This window comes from Haliotis rubra, unplaced genomic scaffold (assembly GCF_003918875.1).
Source record: "Haliotis rubra isolate DU_JTF1 unplaced genomic scaffold, ASM391887v1 Scf843, whole genome shotgun sequence".
Lineage (NCBI taxonomy): Eukaryota > Metazoa > Mollusca > Gastropoda > Lepetellida > Haliotidae > Haliotis > Haliotis rubra.
In genome coordinates, this window is record NW_025767572.1 from 65,475 (window position 1) to 90,753 (window position 25,279).

General features: G+C 39.6%; 1 protein-coding gene and 1 long non-coding RNA gene across 2 annotated transcripts; one reads left to right on the forward strand and one right to left on the reverse strand.

Annotated features, from left to right (window-relative positions):
* On the forward strand, positions 1-25,279 carry LOC124262528 (actin-related protein 3-A). Its single transcript, XM_046697034.1, has 11 exons — positions 1-119; positions 1,742-1,922; positions 2,433-2,543; positions 3,659-3,754; positions 17,354-17,461; positions 17,612-17,755; positions 22,593-22,766; positions 23,005-23,097; positions 23,248-23,373; positions 23,791-23,874; positions 24,140-25,279. The coding sequence occupies exons 1-11, from the start codon at positions 79-81 to the stop codon at positions 24,233-24,235; spliced, it is 1,254 nt and encodes a 417-aa protein (XP_046552990.1). The 5' UTR covers positions 1-78; the 3' UTR covers positions 24,236-25,279.
* Positions 5,236-10,580, reverse strand: LOC124262530. The gene is made up of 3 exons (XR_006894623.1): positions 10,570-10,580; positions 9,784-9,792; positions 5,236-5,576 (listed from the first exon to the last, which is right to left on the reverse strand). It is a non-coding gene; the product is annotated as an uncharacterized LOC124262530 (long non-coding RNA).

Genomic DNA, 25,279 nt, shown 5'->3' on the forward strand with positions numbered 1-25,279 from the left:
TCAAGCTACTTCCGGTACGACACCGTGCGCTTTATGTCGTGAGTGTGTAGATCAAGATCTACATCTTCAGTGTACAGAATGTCCAGGTTACCAGCTGTTGTGATTGACAATGGCACAGGGTAAGATATGTGTGTGCGAAATTATGGTTTGAGCGTTTCTTAGAGCCGTATGCGAGAAATTTGCCAGGGATATGACGAATCATTCGAAGGGGTGTGGCGGAAGTGAATCTCTAAACTTCAATGGATTTCTACTGCAATTACCAATATATGGGTGATAAGTGGCAGTTTTCAACACAATGTAATGTTTATAACAGTGTGTCGTTGGAAATGTAACGATATGGAGTAGATTTGTGAAAGTAATGTTCTGTGCCCCATACAATAGGGCTGCTTCCTAAACCTGGACCTTACAATTTCGTGATTCTTTGTATTTTCGACTCAAAATAAACTAGTAGGCCTAGTCGCAGTGTTTACAGGTAGATGTACTTTCCCTGTTATAATCTCCCACGAGTGATTTATCCAATCAGAGTGCTTGCAACCAAGCATGTACAGCAAGAGTGGTAGTTGAGTGTATCTATTTAGCTTGACTTCTCCCTGATGGCGACATGTTAGCACGGCAAAGTAGTACAGCTAGGCTACAACTGTATTTTGGTGACATGTGTATCTGTAGGGGATGTTCTTGGTGAATCCACCTCCTACACAGCCACTTGCACTGAGGAGCATACATGCAGTAACAATTGTAATAAGCAGACTTGCAAGTTCAACCTTCCTATTGTTCGAGCTTCCTCACATTGTACAGAGAGAACTTTTCATTCAAAACATATCAACTTGAAATACTAAACATGCTAAAGGGACATTAATGTGTTTAAAGTCTCTGCTATGATCTAACTGGTCATGAGATATAATTAAATCAGTTCTCACTTGTTTAGAGATTCAATTGCATTCTTACTCACATTTGGTCTGTGTTAAATCCAAAAGTTCTGTTTTCCAGTTCGTCACTGATGTCTAGAACTATCTCTTGGCAGAGAAACAGTTCTGTTGGAGTTTCATCAGTAGTACAATGTGCATCATTAGAAAATGCTCACACTTTTTCTGACTTGAATTTGAGTTGGCTTTGGCTGCTATTGTTGTTCTGTGATATTTGTTATTAACACTTACTGCAAAACAAAAGAAAGATGTTTCTGAGTATGACCTTTGACGTTTTTGTTTTTGACATTGTCTTACATTATCTGGCTAAAAAATATGTACAAGGGAAGGAATATTATGTAAATTTGAAGAGGCAGCTAAAATGTTTGATCAGTGTAATTCTGTACAGCACCTTGGAACATAATGTAAATTTGAAGAGGCCACTGAAGTGGGTAATTTGGAAAATTCTGCACACCTCCTGCCTGATTTTATGTGCCAGCTTTGAAACTGGTCATTTAGCATCATCATATCCTGTGGATAGCTGCTGCCATCTTTGACCACTGTTTCGGTCAAGACTTGATTTCATTCCAGGCAGTTGTGTTTTTGACCATACTGTACTATAAACAACATTAATCAGCAGTAACACTCTGTGATGCTTGAGCAAAGTGCGAATATATTTTAAATTTGTTGTGTTAATTGTCGTTTTTTCTTTGTATATACCACTCTTGTATTTACTGTTGTCAATATGTCATATATGAAATAAGAGCCACACAATTATGAGTTTCAGAGTGCCATGGTTATTCTTGTTTTTATGGGGTTTTGTATTTTTCTTTCGTCAGGTATACTAAAATGGGCTATGCAGGGAACACAGAACCTCAGTTCATTATTCCCTCTGCTATTGCCATCAAGGAGGCTGCCAGTGTTGGGGACCAGGCCATTCGACGACTGGGCAAGGGAGTGGAAGACTTAGACTTCTACATTGGAGATGAAGCTCTTGGTGCTACAGCATATTCAGTCAAGGTTTGTAAATAAAACTCCTTCAAGTCTAACAAAATAAGGTGTGAGAATGTTCTGTCTGCCTGAAGACTGATAAAGAATAAGCCATATGCAGGTGTCAACCGGAGTTGTACCTCCTTCCCAGTCCTGAGGACTGTAAGAACACGGGGTCCCCGGCTGCGTTCCTGCTCTACTTGAATTGTATTAACAACTGTTTACAGTTGGGTGGATTTCATTGTTAAAATAAAGAAGTTTTCTTGTATTCTTGTGTTACTAGAATAGTAATATCAGCAAAGTCATTATGATTATTATGATATTCATGTTAATCAAACTGCCCAACCAATATGGATTGCCCAGGACTTGCAATAAAGAACATGGGGTAGTTGGGTAGCCTTCTGGTAACAGTATTTTCTTACCACACCGAAGACCAAGGTTCAATTCCCATGATGGGAACTATATGTGAATTTGTGTCACACAAAATGATATTGCTGGAATATCACTGAGAGAGTAAAACCCTAATTATTACTCTTTCAGTGGCCCATACGACACGGCATTGTTGAGGACTGGGATTTGATGGAACGCTTTATGGAACAAGCTATTTTCAAGTACCTTCGATCGGAGCCAGAAGATCATTATTTTCTCTTGGTAACTAACTATCATCATCATGTACACTTCATGACTTGTACAGCACCATTCAGCGTGTTCCGACCAAGGTTTTCAAGTGACTTATAGTTTCATGGTACAAGAGGATGGAAAGTGGATGGGAGTAGATCATCAGATCATCATTCTCTTTGACTGAAAATGAAGTAGATCACGAGAGTGTTACTTAGCTTATTGATTGTTACATCTAATTTTGTTTTGTTTGATTTTCTGATTGACGCTTGATATTTACACAGTTAGACTAGCTTGATGCTTACCTGGATTCTTGGATTCTCTATTTCCGCTGGCTCTCATTTTCTTTGATATTTTTCCAGACACTTTCAATGTACACCAAATGTAGTGTTTATTTATTTAATTATTTGGCAAATTATCATTTGATGTTCTGGTACAGTTATCAAACTAACGAGCAGATCCTTCTTCGACATATTATGACATTTTTTGTGATAAATATCAGAAACTGCACATTTTGACAAATAGTGAAATATTATCCCCCACATGAGATATAGAACAATATTTTGTCACATCAGTGAATTCTTCCCAAATCTTCAAATTTGTCTGCATCAGTTTATATCACAGCATCATGTTAAGCAAACAAACAGTTGATAACCAGTTAAACCTGACAATAAATGTGCATCAGTTTTGGCCACAAATAGCTGTAATATTGCTGTTGGGGAGAAAGCCATAACTATTCATTCATCCTTTCTTTCTGTAAGTTTTGAGTTAATGTTGTGGTGAAACATCAACTGGTGTTCAAAAGAAAGTACACACCTGGTGTTTTGGGATTATTTAAAAAAAAAGGAACAATGTAAATATTTTTATAAGTTTCTGATGGTGACTTAAAAGTCAAAATCATTGCATACATGTTTCCACCTCCTTTTGGTACACCAGTTTACATGTGAAAGTCACATATTATCATTATTAGTGTATGTGGTGTCCCAAACTACAATAAGGAGTTGCCTTCCTTACTTTTCCCATGTCATGTTTACCTGAAATTTAAGTGCAGTTACAGTCATGTTTGAGCATTTAATAAATGTTTTTTTAAACTGGCTTGATTTTGTTGATATTTAATGTATTTACTGATTAGGAATATTCTTTTACAGACTGAGCCACCACTTAATACTCCAGAGAACAGAGAATATACAGCGGAAATCATGTTTGAATCCTTCAATGTTCCAGGGCTCTATATTGCAGTTCAGGTAAGAGATGCCAAGATATTTGTAACAAGCCACCTGTAATTAACTCATCAACATGTGTTATATTTGGGATTACACTTTCTCTGTAAAGTAAAGTACTTGTAGTTCCAAGAATCACTTTTATTCATTTCTCCCAAGTTCATATTGAAGCATCAATATTTCTAGTTCAAAGCAGATTCGGGTCAATTTAAGGCAAGTATCCTTGCTATAGATCGACTGCAATAAAGAAATAAGGGAATCTATTGTTCTGTAATGTTAACAGTATCACAACATTAACATTCTCAACTTCAACAAGACCGCCTCCGTGGTGTAGTGGTTAGAGCGTCCGCCCGGAGTGAGGAAGGTCGTGGGTTCGATCCCCGACCGCGTCATACCAAAAGACGTTAAAATATGGTACTTGTTGGTCCCTGCCTGTCGCTCGGCATTAATGGGTACAACAAAGACTGGTCGGCTCGGAGTCAGAATAATGTGTCTGAGTGGGGTATTCATGCTTCACTGCAGCATGGTATCTCAGTGGGCTAGCACTATAAAACCAGCTTCAGCCTGGGCTAGTACAAGCAGCCACACATACACACGCATGCACGTCGTCATATGAGCGAAATATTCTCAAGCACGACGTTAAACCCAATTTCAGTGAATTTCACCTCACCTCACCTCAACTTCAACAATAAAGATACACTTTTGACAAAGTCCCACATTTCTAACTACCTGCAGAGATGAATAATGTTACAATTAACTTACATGACTACTATTTCAGTAAATAACCCTTATTACTTATTAACTTAATGACTTTGAAAGCCTAACAAATGAAAACCTGAGAAATTCTATCTTTAAATCCCTGCAAAGCGTGCAAGTTTCAAAATATCAGCAAACAGTCTTGAAAATGTGGGATACATACAAATATCATTACTGAATATTGCAGAAATGCTCCTGATAGATTCATAACATATAACACAAAGTGTTGACTAGCAAAAAATGTCAAAGTAATTCATGGTCATACCGTTTGTAGACCATCTGCTCTCCGAGAAAAAACGTTCACAAGGCAAGCAGGCGGCATACTGAACCCAAAAACATATCACTGCCAGAAGTTATCTCTCTTTGACACCTCTGAATGCAACCCGCTAAAATTTAGCAATAAACCAAGGTTCAGGCACTTCTATCAACCATAACAATTTTCAGACAAACCCATGAAATAAATAAATTCAAAATAAATACAGTTTTGGCCATAACAGTACTAGAACACTTTCTAATGCATTTTGGATTCATAGCTTTTGGCTGTGGGAGCCATGCCAATTTAAACTTATCAGAGGGGTACACAAAGTCCACAGTCTAGACTACCAGTTGTAAGACTTCCATTTTTGTGGAAGCAACAGTGGCTGAGCGGTTTAGGCGGCTGACTTTGTGTGCTGTCGATTCGGTGCCTGACTCTGAGGGTGTGGGTTCGAATCCTGCATGGGACTCAACCCAACAAAAGTTCTAGAATCTGTACTTTACTCAGAAAGTATTAGTGTTGGGAATCGACCTCTAAAACCATAATCGATTATCGATGTCTTCTCTCGATCAGTTATCAATAAATGATCGACTTCAAGTATGGATTCATGAACACAAGACCAGCTGGATGAGAAGACTGCTATAAGTACATGATCGCTGTCATGTGACAGATCAAAATGGTATGTTTTGTACATAAGCCGACCCCCTGTGATGGGGTCATAATCGCGGCCAACTCAGACTACAGACAACTGGAAGTTACCGATAACTATAACTTCGGTCTGCATTATTCACAGAATTCACAATCATTTTGTGTCTACTCATGCCTCAAAATGAACTGTAGTTGACAGAAAATGGATAATATAATTTTTAAACTTATCCCATCTCACGACTTGCACCTCTCTCTCTTGCTTCTCGACTTTTAGTGGAACGACTGTAAACTTTTTCCATAGGCCTCCTTGTCCATTTGCCGTCGCACTCCATGCTGCTCTCCTTAATTAGCTTCCTAGTTCCTAATAAAGCTTGCAGCATGCTCCACTAATTGCCCACATGACTACCTTGAATGATCATTCTCTTTCTTGTCTCACGACTGTGTGGACGTGCTGTATATTAGGGACATTATTTCACCCTAACATAATGGGTAAAACTGATAATCAGTCAAGGAAAAGGAAAGTTTGTGCTCAATGCAAGACGAATTATTCGTCCCTCGACCCTCACTCGTCTTGCTGTGTCTGTATTGGACAATGTAACTGGAACAAACGATGTGGCAAGTGTAATTCACTAAAAGATGAGGATTTTAAGGCCTACCTTTGTGTTTGCTCCCAGAGAATCGCCGATAGGGACAGGAAATCAACAGAATCTGATCCCACTCCCGCCAAGCGTATCAAGTTACAGCAACAGAAAATCGTACCTTCACACAAGAGAGCGATGTCTGTGGTTCAAGAGGATTTTATGGACGCTTCATCAGATTCTTACTTATCTGAGGATCACAGTGTAATTCACTAAAAGATGAGGATTTTAAGGCCTACCTTTGTGTTTGCTCCCAGAGAATCGCACGATAGGGACAGGAAATCAACAGAATCTGATCCCACTCCGCCAAGCGTATCAAGTTACAGCAACAGAAAATCGCACCTTCACACAAGAGAGCGATGTCTGTGGTTCAAGAGGATTTTATGGACGCTTCATCAGATTCTTACTTATCTGAGGATCATAGTGTAATTCACTAAAAGATGAGGATTTTAAGGCCTACCTTTGTGTTTGCTCCCAGAGAATCGCCGATAGGGACAGGAAATCAACAGAATCTGATCCCACTCCCGCCAAGCGTATCAAGTTACAGCAACAGAAAATCATACCTTCATGCAAGAGAGCGATGTCTGTGGTTCAAGAGGATTTTATGGACGCTTCATCAGATTCTTACTTATCTGAGGATCACAGTGTAATTCACTAAAAGATGAGGATTTTAAGGCCTACCTTCGTGCTCCGATAGGGACAGGAAATCAACAGAATCTGATCCCACTCCCGCCAAGCGTATCAAGTTACAGCAACAGAAAATCGTACCTTCACGCAAGAGAGCAATGTCTGTGGTTCAAGAGGATTTTATGGACGCTTCATCAGATTCTTAATTATCTGAGGACGTTCGGCACCTACTACATACACATCAATCACCTCCTTCCATAGCGTCAGATCACTCGCGGGTGGTATTGATCGATAATTCTTCGTTCCCTGTCCCATCTACACTACCAGGGGACCTTAGATCGACACTATCATCATCCAGATCATCGGTACAAACCCCTTGACTGTCTCAGTTTGTTTGGAGCCTGGCCAACCGCGTTCAACCAGCCAACTGTCTCCCCACAGTTCATTGAACCTGACGAAGCTGGCTACAACAGCGTCGCCGGAGGACGTTCATCATGAATCAACACTTCAGGTTTCGTCACCTAATCGTCTATCCAGATCACCACATCATTCAAGATCACCACAACGATCTAGATCACCTTCACAATCCAGATCACCATCACTAGCCCAATCTAGATCACCATGCCGATCAAGATCACCGGATCGATCAAGATCACAGTCACGATCCAGAGCACAACTACGATCCACATCACCGGATCAATCCAGATCACCTAACTGATCCAGATCACCAAATGGGTCCAGATCACAACTTCGAATCAGATCACCGAACCGATCCAGATCACAACATCGAAGATCGCCAGACCGATCCAGATCACCAAACCGATCCAGATCACAACATCAAAGTAGATCACCTAACCGATCCAGATCACCAAATCAAGCCAGATCGCAACTGCAAACCAGATCACCTGTTCGATCCAGATCACCTTATAGATCCAGATCATGATCACAGTTTCCAGTTAGTGCATCAAATCGATCCAGATCACTTTACAAATCCAGATCATCTTACCAACCCAGGTCACCTATACGATCTAGATCACCTTACAGAACCATTGACCAATCGGGATCACAGTACAGATCCACATCTCATGGCTGATCCTATTCAGATGGTCTAACCAGAGCTTCAATCAGAACCAGATCACCAACTAGAACTACAGCGACCAGGACTAGTTCTTCATATCATACCGGATCACCTAGCCATACTAGGGAATCCAGATCACCGGCTTACCAACCTACTTTGGTACTTGCCAGGTCGAGATCTCGATACAGTTCCTCTGACCGACGTTCGGGTGATCATTGCTCTGATACCACTAAAGGCCTACAATCTCTTATGATGTTCAGTCTACACGCTCTGAGAATCCTTCGATCATCGCTGAGTCATGGGAACCTGATAATAATCCCACTCCTACACCGACTCCGGATCTAAATATGATGATCAGGGCCATAACCTCAGCCCGGAACCAAATACAGCCTTCTACTCCAGCCCATCCGGCTTCGGTAGCTCCTGGCTCTTCATCTGGTCCACCTCCTGAGATTGATCCAGTCCAAATAGCCATGCCTGCATCTCCCGCTCACTCTGAGTTATTTACCCCTGGGGGTAGCTTTGCAGCAGCTGAGACACCTCAGGTATTCCTTTGGATTGTTGGGAAGCTCCAACTTCCCTTGAGTACTTCAGCAGATGACCTGCATCACTTTTATACTCTTAGGAACGGGATTGGTCTACCATCACCCTACCACCTCGACCTTGTATTCTGAAATTATCCAGTACACTAAATGATGGTTTCAAGAGCCTGAAACGAATTAAGGACGGATTCTCTGCTCCCAGATATAATCCTTCTACCTCTCATGTCCATGGCCTAACAAAAATCTCTACGGCTCCAACACTTGATGAGGATATTGGAACCCTGTGTGGCAAACAAGCTGCTTCGCCCTACCTTATTGTGGACCGAGAGTTGGCTCACATGGATTCAGGCGTGAGAAAGACTTTGCCATCTATTAGTTGCGTGATTGCAGCAGTCGATGCTGTTAACACTGCTCTGGAGCATACTTACTCTGATCAAGACGCTTACATCCGAGGATGCATGACTTTTGCTCTGGACCCCTTAACATCTCTTCATGGGAGGAACGATTTAAAACAGTACTGTTTCGCCAGCCTTGGTTTACTGACTGACTCCCTCTTTAATGGTAGCATCCAAGAAGTATCTAATTAAGGACTCATTGAAACAGCGTCGAACTGAACAGTTCACCCCGGACGGGTGGGACACTCCGGTAGGCGGGAGATTGCAGATCTTCGCCCCTGAATTGGACCATCCTCAAAGATCCGTGCGTCACCAACCTGCTTCACGGCTATCAGCTACCCGTTATTGGCAGTCCACCTCTGACGTCGCATCCGGCTCATCGCTCATATCCTGTGGGCCAGCTTCAGACTCTGCAATCCACAATAGGTACGCTATTAGACAAACTCACGATAGAGCTCCTAAGTCCATCGCCTGTCACTCCAGGATTCTACTCCCCCATCTTCTTGGTTCCAAAGAAAAATTCCAACAAACTCTGGCTCATCTTCAATATGAAGTTGTTCAATGCCCGATTCCTGCTTCCACCGCCTCACTTCAGGATGGTGTCGATCAACCTTTTATGCACCATCCTGAAGAAGGGAGACTTCCTCATCAGCCTAGATCTTCAGGATGCTTATCTTCACGTTCCGATACATCCAGAACACCGGAAGTGTTCGCTTCGTGTTCAACGGGAATCACTACCAATGGAAAGTCCTACCATTTGGAATTTCCAGGGCCCGTGGCTTTTTACCCGAATTACCAAGCCCATAATGAGCTTCATCCACTTTCAAGGGATCACCTTCGAAAGCTACATAGACGATTGCATCCAGGCTCAACAGGATCCGATTGTATTGCTTCGCCAGCTACAGTTCACCACCACGCTGCTCAGACAGTTAGGGTGGCTGTTGAACATCGCGAAATCGGAACTAATATCGACTCAGAAACCCCCAATTCATCGGAGCACTGTTCGACACTCGTCAGGGGATGACGTTCGTCCCTCATGACAGGTGGATAAAGATTCAGTGATGCATCCCTCCAGCACTGTCTCAGGTGAGAACCTTACGACAGTGGCAGGACCTACTGGGCCTTCTGACGTCAGCTCAAGCCTTAATGTACAGAGGCCAGCTCCAACTTCGGCCGATACAGCGATTTCTACGCCCGTACCTTCAGGCCAACAACCCCAAGGAACTAATTGGCCTTCCAAAAACGCTTCATCCAGTCCTTCAATGGTGGCTCGACGAACAGAATGTTTGTGCCGGAGTCTCTATGATGCCCTTTGCACCGACTCATCACCTATTCGTCGATGCATCCCTCATGGGTTGGGGAGCTCACTTCCTCGACCACCAAGTGGCCGGGCGGTGGTCATCCGACGAATGGGTACTTCACATAAACGAGCTGGAATTCAAGGCGGTAATTCAAGCCATCTCACATTGGGCAACAGAGCTTCAATCTACCAGTCTGTTGATCCAGTCAGACAATTCGACAGTGGTTTGGTATGTAAATCGACCCATTCCGTGTACGAAAACAAGTGGAAGAAGTTTGAAGACTATTGCAAGCTTAGGGGAATTGCATCTCCCACTTCCACCTCGGCTCAGGTCATTGCTGAGTTTCTCCAGCATCTCCGCACTACTAAGAAACTCAAGGGTACTACGTTAGCTACCTACTTAGCCGCCATTAACTCGGTTTTTGCTACCACCACGGGCACGAAGATTTCCACTGTTCCCGAGTTGCAGAGTCTACTACGCTCCTATAGACTCTCTGACCAGTCCAGGAAGTTCAGACCTCTGGCCTGGGATCTGTCCGTCGTCATTCGTCATATGATTTCTACAGATTATTAACCTTTAGAAGACAAGGACTTCGAACAAGTGACATTCAAGACATTCTTCCTGGTAGCTTTGGCTACCGCTGCTCGTATATCTGAACTGCATGCACTTGATATCAATCGGGTGCGGTTCGAGCGGAAGAAGCATGGCAAGGCTTTCCTGGGTCTCCGCTGGGACTTCATGGCGAAAAACCAACTGCCAGGGCAACCAGACCGGATGTTTACCATTCCCCCGTTGTCCACCATTCTTGGGCCTGATGATAATGAAGATTTGACACTCTGCCCTGTTAGGGCTCTACACGTTTACCTTGCTGCCTCCAAGGATCGTCGACGGCTACAGAAGCGCCTCTTCATACCCTTGTCGAACGCTTCAAGAACTGAGGTTTCCCGGACCACATTGGCCTTCTGGATGCGTGCCACGATTTTGCGAGCCTACACCTTTGCAGGGTTGCCTCCTCCAGCCTCTTCCAATCTTCATGAGACTCATGCACTAGCCTCAACGATGGCCCTCCATAGCAATTGCTCCTTGACCGCTATCATGGAAGGTTGCTTCTGGCGTTCTGATACAGTCTTCTCTTCACATTACCTGCGAGACCTGTCTGTCACGGATGTCCAGGGACTACACCAGTTCGGACCTCTTGTTCTGGCTCAGCAGCTTACATCGGCCCAACAACGCAGATGAGGGACGGTTCTGCATTCGCGTTACTGCTTCCTTGTATATACTGAATAAAAGTTGAACTGGATCTCAACCTTTTGTTCTCATTATATGGGTTTAAGAACTACTTCACTTGGCCTCCATACCAAGGCATCGGAATACGGCCACCTAGCGTGGCCCTACAGACCTGAGGCACAATCAGTATGACAATGCAGAGGTGTTGGGTATTCACGCTTACTGACCTCTACTCCAAGGAGCAATTATGACAGTGAAGTGTGACACTCCCGAATTCCAGTGGATTTCGTTGCGTTCTGCCTCCAAAGTTGCTGGGCACATCCTTTGACTAAGCTTAGGCAAAGGAGTGAGGGTCAATTTGATGCTGCCATCTATTAAGGTCCTGTGTATTTTGAGATCAATATCGTTGTTAAAAAGAATGGCCACTCCTCTGGAATTAGATTTAAAAGGTGCAATTATGGATTGTAAACCCCATTCATTTCTCATGATATTGCAAGTAGATTCATCAATATGAATGTCTTGTAAACATATAATTGAGTGTAATTTTTTCCTATGTATGTTCATTAATTCTTTTCTTTTAGACTTATTAGCAAGTCCTCTACAATTAGCTGAGATAACTTTAATTTTCTTAACATTATCCATTGTAATCAATAGTTTTAGGAGTTCTCAGAAATATCCATATACATACAATCTGTCTAGATATTGTGGCATCTTTGTAAACTGAATGGAGGTAGAAGTGCTCAAAAAATGACTGTGACTGTGAGAAAGCATGTAATGCAAACACTAGTATTGTGATATCATGGGAACCTGTTTTTCTAGATAAATGAAGAGAATAAATAAAAGGAAACAGAAGGTAACTAAAACAGAACAACGAGCGAACCATGCTCTTGGTCTTCGAGATCCAGCCACATGAAAGAAAGCCCAAATGTGCCACCATCGTCCTTGCCTGACGTAATAAAATCACCTCGAAGAAGGGACCTGCATCCAATATTATTAAATGAAGACTTTTTATCCAGCATATTCCGAGTCTATAATAAGCGTAGGAAGATTGTTATCTGACATTAAAAACATACGAACCCCAACTGTGCACACAGAGTGACAGACACACATCCGTGAAAACATCCGGTAGTCCCGGGGTGAATGAAACGGCTATAAATAGAACACCACGCGTACTTGTTTACAAACATTGGATGCAAAGCGAGGACAGAACATTTCAGTATGAATGGCTCAAAGAATAGTTCTCGTTGCCTGATCGTCAAATTTATAGGCACATATGAGTTGTATAATAATCATGTCCAACTTCAAAAATGTTCTTTGATGTATTTATGGCAGATTAAGTCATATACACACGTACAAGTGATACACATGTTTACACTTCAGTGAATATAGAACACGGTGATTAGATGATTAGAAAGCTTCATCAAGTCCAATTGTTCTCCAGTTCTCCTGTGGGTTCTTCCTGACCTGCAGGGAGATGTAGATTCCCTTTTCGAGAATCCGCGTCTGAACTTTATGGGTTTTTCTCAGTTCAAAGGCTTTATTTGCGAGACGGCCACGGTGTTTTTTGAGGAAGACAGGGAGATCAGTTCGGATTGTCACCTTCTTCTCCTTAAGAATACCCCAGTTCTTCCCAGCAGCGCTGTAGACATTCTGTCTGTCTATTGCCCTGACGAACTTTGAATTCTTTGGTATGAAGAAGGAGAAAAACCTTCAAAATATTTCTGCCATCTAGAAAATAGGAATTTCTCAAAAAAATCAATTAATAAGGTAATAACTAATGATAAGAACGAAATCACTGACAGCAAATCAATACTGAATGAAGTAAAACTATTTTATAAAATTCTCTATACTTCTCAGGAACAATATAAGGAAGAAGACTCCAACTTTAAACAAAACACTAAGAGATTATCTTGAAAGAGAAATCAGTTTGGATGAAATTAGCAATGCTGTTTACAGGATGAAGAATAATAAAAGCCCAGGGATTGATGGATTTCCTATTGATTTCTTTAAAATTGTTTGGAAAGAATTACAAATTTGGATCTATAGATTTATTAAAGAAGTATCAACAAAAAATGAAATGTCTTTGAATATGAAAAGGGGTGTTATCACCTGTATTCCAAAAACCCCAAAAGATAGAACATTACTTAAAAATTGGAGGCCAATCACTTTACTTAATGCTATTTATAAAATTATCAGCTCCTGCATTGCACATAGATTAAAAACTACTTTAGATGAACTTATTCACTCTAACCAAACTGGTTTTATACCGGGTAGGACTATTAGTGAAAATACAAGATTGTTATATGATATAATGTTTGAAACAAAGAAACAAAACATTCCTGGTTTGCTGATTCTGATTGACTTTGAAAAAGCGTTTGACACTGTTTCAAAAGATTTTATCAACCTGTTTTTCATAAACTTGAATTTGGCCCTGAAATGATAAGATGGATAAATATATTAACCTATGAAACAACATCTTGTGTTATCCAACATGGTAATCTATCCGAGTTCTTTGCAAATGAAAGGGGATGTAGACAGGGAGACCCACTATCCCCATATCTTTTCCTTTTTGTGGCTGAGATTCTCGGTTGCATGATAAGAAATAATGAAAACATCAAAGGTATTGTCATCAATGATAATGAATATAAACTGGATCAATATGCCGATGATACTGAACTATTTCTTGATGGAACTGAAGAGAGTTTGTACTCTGCTATTGACACAATTAATAAGTTTTACAAAATGTCAGGCTTGAAAATTAATTTAGACAAATCAAAAGCAATCTGGATTGGATCCAAAGCTAAATCTATGGATAAAATATGTAATGATCTGAAAATTGAATGGGTAATTGGTGAATTTGATGTGCTAGGTATTAAATTTACACCAGATCTTAAAGACTTATGGGTAATCAACACAAGAAAGAGACTAGAGGGAATTAATAGACTCTTAGCATCTTGGAGAAAAAGAAATTTAACACTTATTGGTAAAATAACAGTAATAAAAACTCTAGCAATCTCCAAATTGGTCCATATTTTCAATTCCTTGCCAAACCCACCAGCAGAATTTATCACGTCCCTTGACAAAATGTTTTTTAAATTTATTTGGAATGACAAGAATGATAAAATAAAAAGGAATGTAATTAAAAACAATTATGAAGAAGGAGGTTTGAGAATGATTGATGCAAAAACATTTATAGACGCTTTGAAATTATCTACTTTAAGGCAGTATTTCAAAAGAGGTGATAAGAATAATCCATGCATTATACCTTTTAAAGACATACCGGTATTTAATTTTGGAGCAAATTCTGAAACTTACTTTAAGATTGAAAATCCTTTTTGGCGTGATGTGCTAAAAGCATGGCAACTATTCCACAAAAAACATTATATTGACCCTAATAACATTAATGAAATTCTATCCCAACCATTATGGTTTAATCATAATTTTAAAAATCCATTAAACTTCATAAAGAACTGGGCAGATAAAGGGATTATAAATATTAGGGATATGTGTGATGAAACTGGATTATTGTCAATAGATTCTTTAAAAGAATTATATGGTATCAAAGGCACATTTTTAGATTATGAATATTTACTACATGTATTACCTGACTCTTGGAAAAATACTCTTAACCACAGTCATTTAATACCAGTCAGGGATTTAAATATTAACCAATGTCAGATATATCTAGTAAAAACATCTAAAGGCTGCAGGAATTTTTATGATAAACTTATTTCCAATGATATACACCCAAATATGTGTAATAAATGGCAGCTGCTATTTCCTGAAATAGACTTTGATTGGGAAAATATATTTACAGCATACAGAAAAGGATTGCAAGACACAAGACTTTTAGATTTTCAATATAGATTTCTACAAAGAGTTATTTATACAAAAAGAGAATTGCTTAAGATGAAAAAGGTTGATAGCAGTCTATGTTGTTTCTGCAATGATCTAAATGAGAGTGTTTGTCATGTGTACTGGGAATGTCAGGAGACACAAACTTTTTGGAAAAACCTGCAAATTTGGCTTAACAATTTATACCCTCATCCACTGCTATTATCAAAACATATGGTTTGGTTTGGTACTCTACATCATAATATATTACTAAATCACATCATCATTGCAGCAAAAAGACACATTTACAGTATGCAGTATTAAAAATACGCATCCAAACATAACTCTATTTATAAAAACTTTGAAAGAAATATTCTTTGTGGAAAACCATATATGCAAAAGAAATAATAAAATAGAAGATTTCAATCATAAATGGGGTCTTCTCTTCCCAGTACTTTGATGAATTTAAAATGTACCCAATTTACCTGAGGTCATATTTCTCTTTTATTGACTTATAAATGTGTATTAACATGATATTGATACCTGTACATCATCCATCTGTCTGTACATCACTGTTCTACATATCATGACATTGTAATCCTGGGAACCAATAAAAAATAAAAAATAAAAAAAAATAAAAAAAATTTGATGCTGCCCGGAACTTAACGTTAAACCTTGGAGATGTCGAGTTGTGTTTCTCTTTCACCCGCCTTCTTGAAGCAGGGGCTTGCCCGAGACTTTAATTACAGGGGTACCTTGTAAATCGTGGCGAGGCGAGGCCTACTTGCCGAGTTGCGTCCCTTGTCTTGTACAAGGTTGCGGCCGAACACCACATCGCTCGGGAGCACCCATCTCCCTGGGAGTCGTGCTTAGTAAGCCAAGGGGTTCCGGAGAACCCAATACCAGCATAGGAGTTGCGTGCATGCGTAACAGGCCTCCCTTGTACATTGCTATCTACGGTTGTCATCAGTCCACACAGCTCCAAGACCAGCTGTTCGCACTGTCCAGACAGAAGGGTAATCTGCGGCCTGCCATCCAACCGTGGGATAAGTGCAAGTCGTGAGATAGGATAAGTTTAAAAATTTGGAAATTTTAATATAAATTGTATATTTATATACTTATCCTATCTCACGAGATGGATGCCTGCCCGGCCTCCCCACTACTCAGATTACATGATGAGCATGATCATTCAAGGTAGTCACGTGGGCAATTAGTGGAGCATGCTGCAAGCTTTATTAGGAACTAGGAAGCTAATTAAGGAGAGCAGCATGGAGTGCACGGGCGAATGGACAAGGAGGCCTATGAAAAAGTTTACAGTCGTTCCACTAAAAGTCGAAGCAAGAGAGAGAGATGCAAGTCGTGAGATAGGATAAGTATATAAATATACAATTTATATTAAAATTTCCAATTTTGTTTTGCTCCACATCATATTTACTGTAACTGGATGGTCACCTGTCAGCAAACTGACTTGCTTATGTGACCCCATTCCATGTGGGTACAACTTACCATGTTCATGAGGCACCATATAACCTTAGTGTTGGGAAACGTGTGCACAGCTGATGGCTAATTCCGGCTCTATATACAAGACAAATACACACGGTAATCTTCATCCCTGCATATAATACAATTCCCAGCAAATACAAATTAGAACTGAAAAGGTAAATAATCTTGTCTAGTGATGTTTAATTGTAAAAATTGACATCTTCACTGACGAAGACGTTTTCTCTTCTTCGTTCATGAGAAACGATACAATGTCATTTTCTTACTGGTCACCAGGGAAAAAAAATGACGAAAGTGTTACCCATAGATAAGCCGGCCCCCTTCGACAGGCTGCTTTTTCTGGTCTTCAAAATACGGCTTATCTACAGTAATATACGGTACTATTACCTACCATATAGTAATATACTCTACCTTAAACTGTATTCCTCTCAGTATACACATACAGTTTGTCTGTATTCTACTGACCCGTGAAGATCCGGGTTAGAATTGATCTTCAGTGACCCATGCTTGTCATAAGAGGTGACTGACGGGATCAGGTGGTCAGGCTCGCTGACTTTTGTTGACACATGTCATCATATCCCTAATGCGTAGATCGATGCTCATGATGTTGATCACTGGATTGTCTGGTTCAGACTCGATTACTGACAGACCACCGCCATATAGCTGGAATATTGCTCAGTGCGGCATAAAACTAAACTCGCTCACTCACTGTATTGTACTTCCCATCTTCTAAAATGCCACTCAAAGAATGTTCTCTTCTCACTTGGCCTGTCACATCCCCAGCAGTGGTAAACCACCTGAAATGACATTTTCTCCTGCAGGCAGTATTAGCCTTGGCTGCATCATGGACGTCAAGACAAGTTGGTGACCGGACATTGACAGGAACAGTCATAGATTCTGGGGATGGTGTTACCCACGTAATACCAGTTGTAAGTATAGATTTGCTCACCGGAACCATCTTACCAGTGTATGCTGGAGGTAACCTGTGTAATACAGTTGTACCTACACACTTGTTTATGGCAGAGGTTTGCATGGATGTTGCCTCAGCTTGGCTGTTAACCTCCACAGCTTTGTTGCAGGCAGAAGGCTATGTGATAGGCAGCTGCATCAAGCACATTCCTATTGCTGGGCGAGACATCACCTACTTTATTCAGCAGTTGCTTCGAGAACGGGAGGTTGGAATCCCACCAGAGCAGTCTCTGGAAACAGCTAAAGCCATCAAGGTATGTACACGTAAAAATCACATAAATTGAAAGTTTTGCAGCGAATGTCTTCAAATTTGGTGACAGCCTACATTGGGATACAGCAGTTGATTTGAGTGACCTTGGCCTTATTTTCAAGGTCACCACAACAACTTTTACCACTTTTGAAACTCTTGTTAACGCGATATCTCATAAACAGTTGTACCCAAATTTGGTGACAGCCTACATTGGTGGATTGCCCAGACACCAGTCGATTTGAATGACTTTGAACTTATTTCCAAGGTCACCCCGACAATGTGAACACTTTTGAAACTCTTGTTAACTCATTAACCGAGAGACGCATATATAGGGCAAATTAATCAGCTCCTCACAGCGAGTGACGTGTTTATGGGGCAGGTAATTAGCAGTTTCTCACAGCGAGAGCCACATACAGTCGTCAACAGAAAGCACCTCTTATTCAGCGAGAGACGCCCATGTGTGTTGTACTTTTAAAAATCGCACTGTACCTATTATTTCAACCAATTTAGCAGTACTGAGCAAATGTTAGCTTTTCTTACGAGAGATCCCACCTTTAGTATCAATCAGAAGAAGTATTTAAAGTGTTTTGATAACAATTGCTAATCATTATCATAATCATAGGCTTGTACAGCGTTTAGCAAATGAATGCATGTCGGCGAGAAAGGGGATTATGATGTTTTTACAGAGGTAAGTGCCTGGTACTCTTCCTTGGGAATGGATACTAAAATACTTCGTAGGCACCTTGATTGAATTAGATGTAATGGTTTACAGGTTACTAAAAATTATATTTCCTTCAACTACCTAATAAATAGGAAACAATATACGAAATTTCAAGGACATACAAAGAATTCAAACACAATAGAATAGTTTGAATTTACTTTTTTAGGCATCATTACGTTGTCATGTTTCATATACTGAAACATAATGTATAAACACAAGTAATTATACATCCAAGCTCCAATAGATTAAACATCTTTGAACTTACTAATTTGAAGTTTACTGATTTGTAACTAGTTGTTTTCCATAATCTAAAGTTCGTAGAATGTTACCTAAGCTTAATATAAAGTGATAAGTCAGCCTTTGCATCGAAGACATGTATACATGTCAGTGTTATTTCAACAATGAAATGTTTTACTACGTTTGTTACAAAAGACAGTAAGTTGGTAATTCAAAACATTGTCACACATGGACAGAAGTAATATCATAAGTTATTACATGTAAGCCAAACAAAGGTATTTCAAGCATTTTTGTTCAAGCTGTTGAAAGTTTCATGTTGATTTGAATTGTCAGTTTTCTATGCAATTTACATGAGCATTCTGTAAAACGTTTGTATTTGATCTGTGTAATCATCAAATCCGGTGCAATTATCACGTGTATCAATCAACTCAGTCTCTATTGATCCATCGTCAATAAAAGCTGGATAGTATATCAGTTACGGTATCGATACACATGCGTATAATCATTCAAGCAGATTACAGTAATGAGATAATTGAACGCCTCTTTAGACCATGAAATAACATCCTCCGGTAGAATGCATATGTAGTTACGTCCTTGTTGAAAGGTTTGTCCCGTGACAAGTGTAAAATAAACATCTTGCTTTATGGAGTCACGCCCCTCTCTGTGATGTTTATACATGCATGCACATCTGTAATCTTATGAACCTCTTTTGCATTCAGTAAAGATATAGGCACGCCCACCTTCATAAATATTGGGGGTGGGGGTGTCAACTGCAAGTTTATACACTATAATAATTCAGTATAGTGTCACCTCGTGAATTCTGTAATGCGTGTACTCTAGTTTGGATAGTCATTCGTATCAAGGTGAAGATTATATTTACATGTACAGCAAACCATTATGTTTTATGTACTAGTTGTGTGCATAAAATGTATATCAAAATAAATACTACCTCTACTCAGTGGTTGGATTTCAATCGCTTTGTTTTACTTATCGAAAAACACTAAAATGAGGACAAATAAACTCGCCAAAGTGACTATCTACTCCTATTTGTCTTATGTGTATATTTCATACATCGTTACCAGTGTGTATGTTTACAATACACAAACTGTTACATGATAGCTTGAGTTGATAAAGCCGAAACCCAGCATATCGACTGGTCAAGGATATAGCCAATAACCAATCTCTATCCAAGCTGCTGAGTGACCAAACGTGCTCTTCAGAAATTTAAGCCCACACCCCATCACCTGTCCTTTCCTCTGTGACAGGTATCTCATGATCTGATTGGTCGCAGATAACATATGACCAGCCACTACATTGAACAGTTGAGATACCGAACGCTCTATTCGGGAAATTTGATGGCGCCCTATCACGTGACTCTTTGTTTTATGTCTATGCAAGGAATATGTAGTATACATTTTGTATATGTATGTTTGTATGGTCAATGTATGTTTTCTGCATTAAATCTGTATGAAATAAAGTGCAATGCTATGAATGTGCTTTGTGCTAGTCACAGACTAGCTGCTATAGTACTTTCATTAAAATAATTCGTAAACACTAGAAATGTATCGGCAAAACCACTATTTTCGGCCGAAGATTATAAAGTATGAAAGTAAATTCTTCTTTACAGTATGTCATTGTCATAGATGTTTTGTAAATTTAAACCTCACACAATGATATAAGAGAGATAATTTGTTAACATGTGTCTCATCTGTTACATACAAAGAATACATGTGTATGCATATTGTGATAAAAAATAAATGTACAAGCCGACAAAAGGTCTACAAGAGAATTTTGCAATAAAATTACATAAAGCTTGCAATACACGACATGTATTCACACCTGATTTCTTTCAACATATATCTTTACGACACAATTAAACAATCAGGACATGTTTGTACGACTAGACAGTTTCCTGTGATCCCCGAAACCTGCCAGGGAAATCAGGTGTGACTAGCACTAATTAGTCTCGGCACAGAGAGTGGGCAATCAGCGAGGGCTTCCAGGTGTTGAGTAGTGATGGGGCTCTCGGGCTTAATGAGTTAATGCGATATTTCATGCACTGTTGTACCCAATATCTTCAAATTTGGTGACAGCATACATTTGGGGATTATGCAGACAACAGTCGCTTTGGGTGACCTTGAACTTATTTTCAGGGTCACCATGGCACTTTGAACACTTCAAACTCTGTTAATGTGATAATCTTTTGCACTTTTGTACCCAATGTCTTCAAATTTGGTAACAGCTTACATTGGGGATTACGCAGACACCAGTCAATTTAGGTGACCACAACACTTTGACCACTTTTCAAACTCTTGTTAACGCAATATTTCATAAAATGTAGCAACCAATTTTAGTCTCTGAACTGAAGAATATATTGCCATTTCTTAAAAAGTATCTTCTATGTGACCAAAAGATAAAAACTAGTAAATATGTTATATTTCATTCTTCTTTAGTAGTTGGGGTCATTGCCATGTTAGTGGCAAACACTTGTTACTATACAACCTACACTGTAAACAAATTTGTTGTAAAAGGAAACCAAGATATATGTATATTGTTGATATAGTATAAGGCAGGCAGATTCGCTGATCAGAAGGTCTGCTTCACTGGCAGTATGTCTAAATTGAGTTTTATGAAAAGTTTTATTAAAGCTTACTTGTCAAACACTTTCTGTAAAGCATTTTTGTTAAAATGGGCTCCATCCATCTGTGCGTCCATCTATCCGTGCACATTCGTCTTTTCCGGAGCAGAACTTTACAACAGTTCAATATTTCTTCACCAAACATTGATAGATCTGGTGGTGTACTGGTGCCTTTTGGTAGTTTTGGATTTCTGAATAAAATATTTCTGCGTTTCCATGGCAACAAATTTTCACTCTTTTCCGGAGCAGAACTTTAAAACCTTTCAATACTCTCCACTTTGCTATATACACGCCAAAACATTTGACATAATCATAACTAATAGATATATTCATAAAGATTATTCTGCCAATGCGGGGGATATTAATGAGTGAGTGAGTTTAGTTTTATGCCACATTTTAGCAATATTCCTGCAATATTACGGCGGGGGACACCAGATATGGGCTTCACACACGCGTGACGAGAGAACGCTTTAACCATTAGACTACCCTACTGCCCCGGGGATATTGATGACTTTGTCTTCTTGTTAGGAAAATGGAGTTCTGACCCTTTTTTCTTTCAAACATAAATTTCATACATATATTTGAGAATATTTGAACAAAACATCATCTATATTTCTATGTATACATTATTGTGTCTGTATTGTCTTCAGGTTCTGTTCATTGGTTTGTCCCTCACTCACTAGCATCTCACTGTTTCAGTCCCACACAAGTCTGGTGTAGTCACATTCCACTGTGTACTAGGTATTGACTGGTTGTAAGGTCACTTGCAGACATGACTTTATGTGTTAAACAATCCGATATGTCAGTGATTGAGGATAAATCAGGATACAGATTTCTGCATGATTACTTATATGGAGGAATGTGTTTAGCAGCAATGTTATTGTACATCACTCAAACAGTCAGCATCAACAAGGCCTGTACAGTTTCACAAACTTCAAGACTCATTTTGAGACAGCAAATATAGAATGTATTTACTTGAATTCATAGACAAGTGAACCGAGTTTATTGTCATACCACCAACACCAACACACACCCTGGTGACAGGATGTGCTGCACCACTAGGCCTGGGAACATGGGAGCTGGTTCTGCTTGTATAGATCATGCTAGATAAGATACTTGGAGTTGATGTCAGTGACACCCCACCAGTATATAACGTGTGTCTGATGCAGGTGATAGACAGTCAGTTTTCAGCATTCCTGCATCATCAGGTAAGGTTTCTTCTTATTTTGCCTGTGTCTGTTACAGGAGAAGTACAGCTATGTATGCCCTGACATTGCCAAGGAGTTTGCCAAGTATGACCAGGACCCCAGCAAGTGGTTGAAGAAGCATGAGAGCACTAACGCTGTCACCAAGCAGTCGTTTGCAGTAGATGTTGGATATGAAAGATTTCTAGGGCCAGAGATATTTTTCCACCCAGAGGTACTTGGCTGATCTATTGTCATTATTGTCCCATATTGTCCAATTATTGTTGACATACTCTCAGTTACTTTATCTTTCATCTGAATGAGACGTGTGACAATATCAGTGTAAAGTAGAGGAGAATGTTGCTCCTGTCTGTCATGTTATGGCCTAATTCCCCATGTCATGTTGTTTTTCCATCAAGCTGATGTCACATGATATTTCACTGTATATTCTACAATTGTCTCCTTTATTACAGTTTTCAAATCCTGATTTTACAACACCAATATCTGAAGTGGTGGATGATGTTATACAGAACTGCCCAATTGATGTGCGCCGTGGCCTGTATAAGGTTAGTGTATTGTAGCAAAGTGCTGTTATTTCTGTTTACATGTTGATAATCTATTGTTGGTAATATGCTAGATAACACACCAAACCAGGCAGCAAGACCTTGTGGCTTTCTGTATGTTATTGACAAGTAATCATTATTACTTCGTTTCAGAATATTGTACTCTCAGGTGGTTCAACAATGTTCAGAGATTTTGGAAGGAAGTTGCAGCGAGATATCAAGCGATTAGTTGATGCTCGTTTGAGAGTCAGTGAGGAACTGAGTGCAGGAAGAATAAAGGTATGTGTATAAGGGAGTTTCTGTTGGCTGGGGTTTTGCTTACATATACTGGGCATCTTTGCTGTTTGGTATTTGCGGATGTGTAATTAATGTGTTGACTTAGATGTAGATAGGATACTCTAATACAGACTGATGACAGGGCCGAAATACATTGAGTTGCCTCACTTTAAGTGGTGGAACATTGTATCAGTGCCAGTATGGACAGGTATTAGATGGTAATTACAGCAGTCACCAAGTGGAATCATACATGATAAATGAAACTGTGACTACCTGACGCATACTTTTACATGAGTGACCTGTCAGCTGGAAAATAGTTACTGCAAGTCTGTTTGCTTGAAATTGACAGGTTGACATAAGATAAAATATATTCAGGTAATCAGTATTGGTTTTAATCTTGAGTGAACATCTTTATTTCAGCCTAAACCAATTGACTGCTCTGTCATTACACACCACATGCAGAGATATGCTGTCTGGTTTGGAGGCAGTATGCTGGCTTCTACAGTAAGTATGAGAGACGTACTGCTTCTCAGTAACGCAGCTAATTGTCAAGTAGTAACTGTGTCAGCTGTTGTAGGAACTCCTAATTGTTAGTTTGTACAAAGCAGACCATCAATTCACATGCACTCACAAAGTCCTTTCAAAATTCCAACATGACAGACCTTCCACTGTTTGTGATGGACAAAACTTAAATTGGAGAAAACAAATATGTGAGCTTTACTGAAAGATTCTCTTTCCAGATGTTTAAATGTTTATCTTCCATCTTCAGCCTGAATTCTACCAAGTGTGTCACACCAAGGCTGATTATGATGAACATGGACCAAGCATCTGTCGCCACAACCCTGTGTTCGGAACAATGACATAGACAACACACAGCTTCAGATGCCACAATGTTAACACAATGGATCCTTTGTGAGCGACACCTCACTATTATTCTGTAGTTAAATATTTTCTGTCCTTTTAGTTTGCTGAAAGTATCAACCTGATAAGTATGTAACAGATACTAATAGGCCATGAAGCAGGCCCCAGCTTATAAACTTTCCAGCTCAGTATGGTCTTTCTTTCTGCTGATAGAGAGAACAAAGTACATTTCTTTGTCACATGTCTTGATTAACAGCTTTATCAATTGCTTACCGTTATATTAGGGACACATATTCATTTGGTATGAGGAATAGTTTGGGCACCTGCATGACATTTGTCTATTTTCAACATCCACTGTTATCAGTTATGCTGCATGATGTCGGTTCATACCACACTAAAAACATGTAGAACATTGAAAATGTGGAAGGGAAAATTGCAGTTACAATCCTCTTGTTTGGCAAACACATATTTTCTATATCTGACCTGTAAGCTGAACACATATTTTCTATATCTGACCTGTAAGCTGAACACATATTTTCTATATCTGACCTGTAAGCTGATCTGTAGGTATGGTTAAGTCATGACAGGTCATAGAAAATCTTCATGTGACCACAAGGAGCCGATATTCAGATGGGTGACGTTTTATGGGTGTAAATATTAATAAATCTGTGTAGGTAGGAAGTATTTTTAACAAATTATCCAAAACCAGAATGTTTGTGGTCGTCATTCCAGGCTGTACAAATGCTGGCACCACTGTTATGTCAGTTGCTATAGCGCCAATACATCCTGAAATGAGTACATTGCTAATATCTTGTGCATCACTGTATAATGTCTACATGTTCTTCCACTCCTTTATGATATATTGATCACTGAGAAATTCAAATTAGTAATGTGTGAAATCAACCATTTATTATGATTTGTATTGACTTACTTGTGAAAACTTCAGAAATGGAAGTAACTGAAACATGTATACATAATGAATGATGATAGCAGTCTACAACTTGATATCTCTTATAAATAAATATGGGTACATGTATCCTGAACTATA

Coding starts and splice junctions, on each gene's coding strand:
- LOC124262528 (XM_046697034.1), top strand. CDS start 79: ATGTCCAGGTTACCAGCTGTTGTGATTGACAATGGCACAGG. Junction 17,756..22,592: donor AAACAGCTAAAGCCATCAAG/GTATGTACACGT, acceptor TGTCTGTTACAG/GAGAAGTACAGCTATGTATG. Junction 23,875..24,139: donor GCAGTATGCTGGCTTCTACA/GTAAGTATGAGA, acceptor TTCCATCTTCAG/CCTGAATTCTACCAAGTGTG.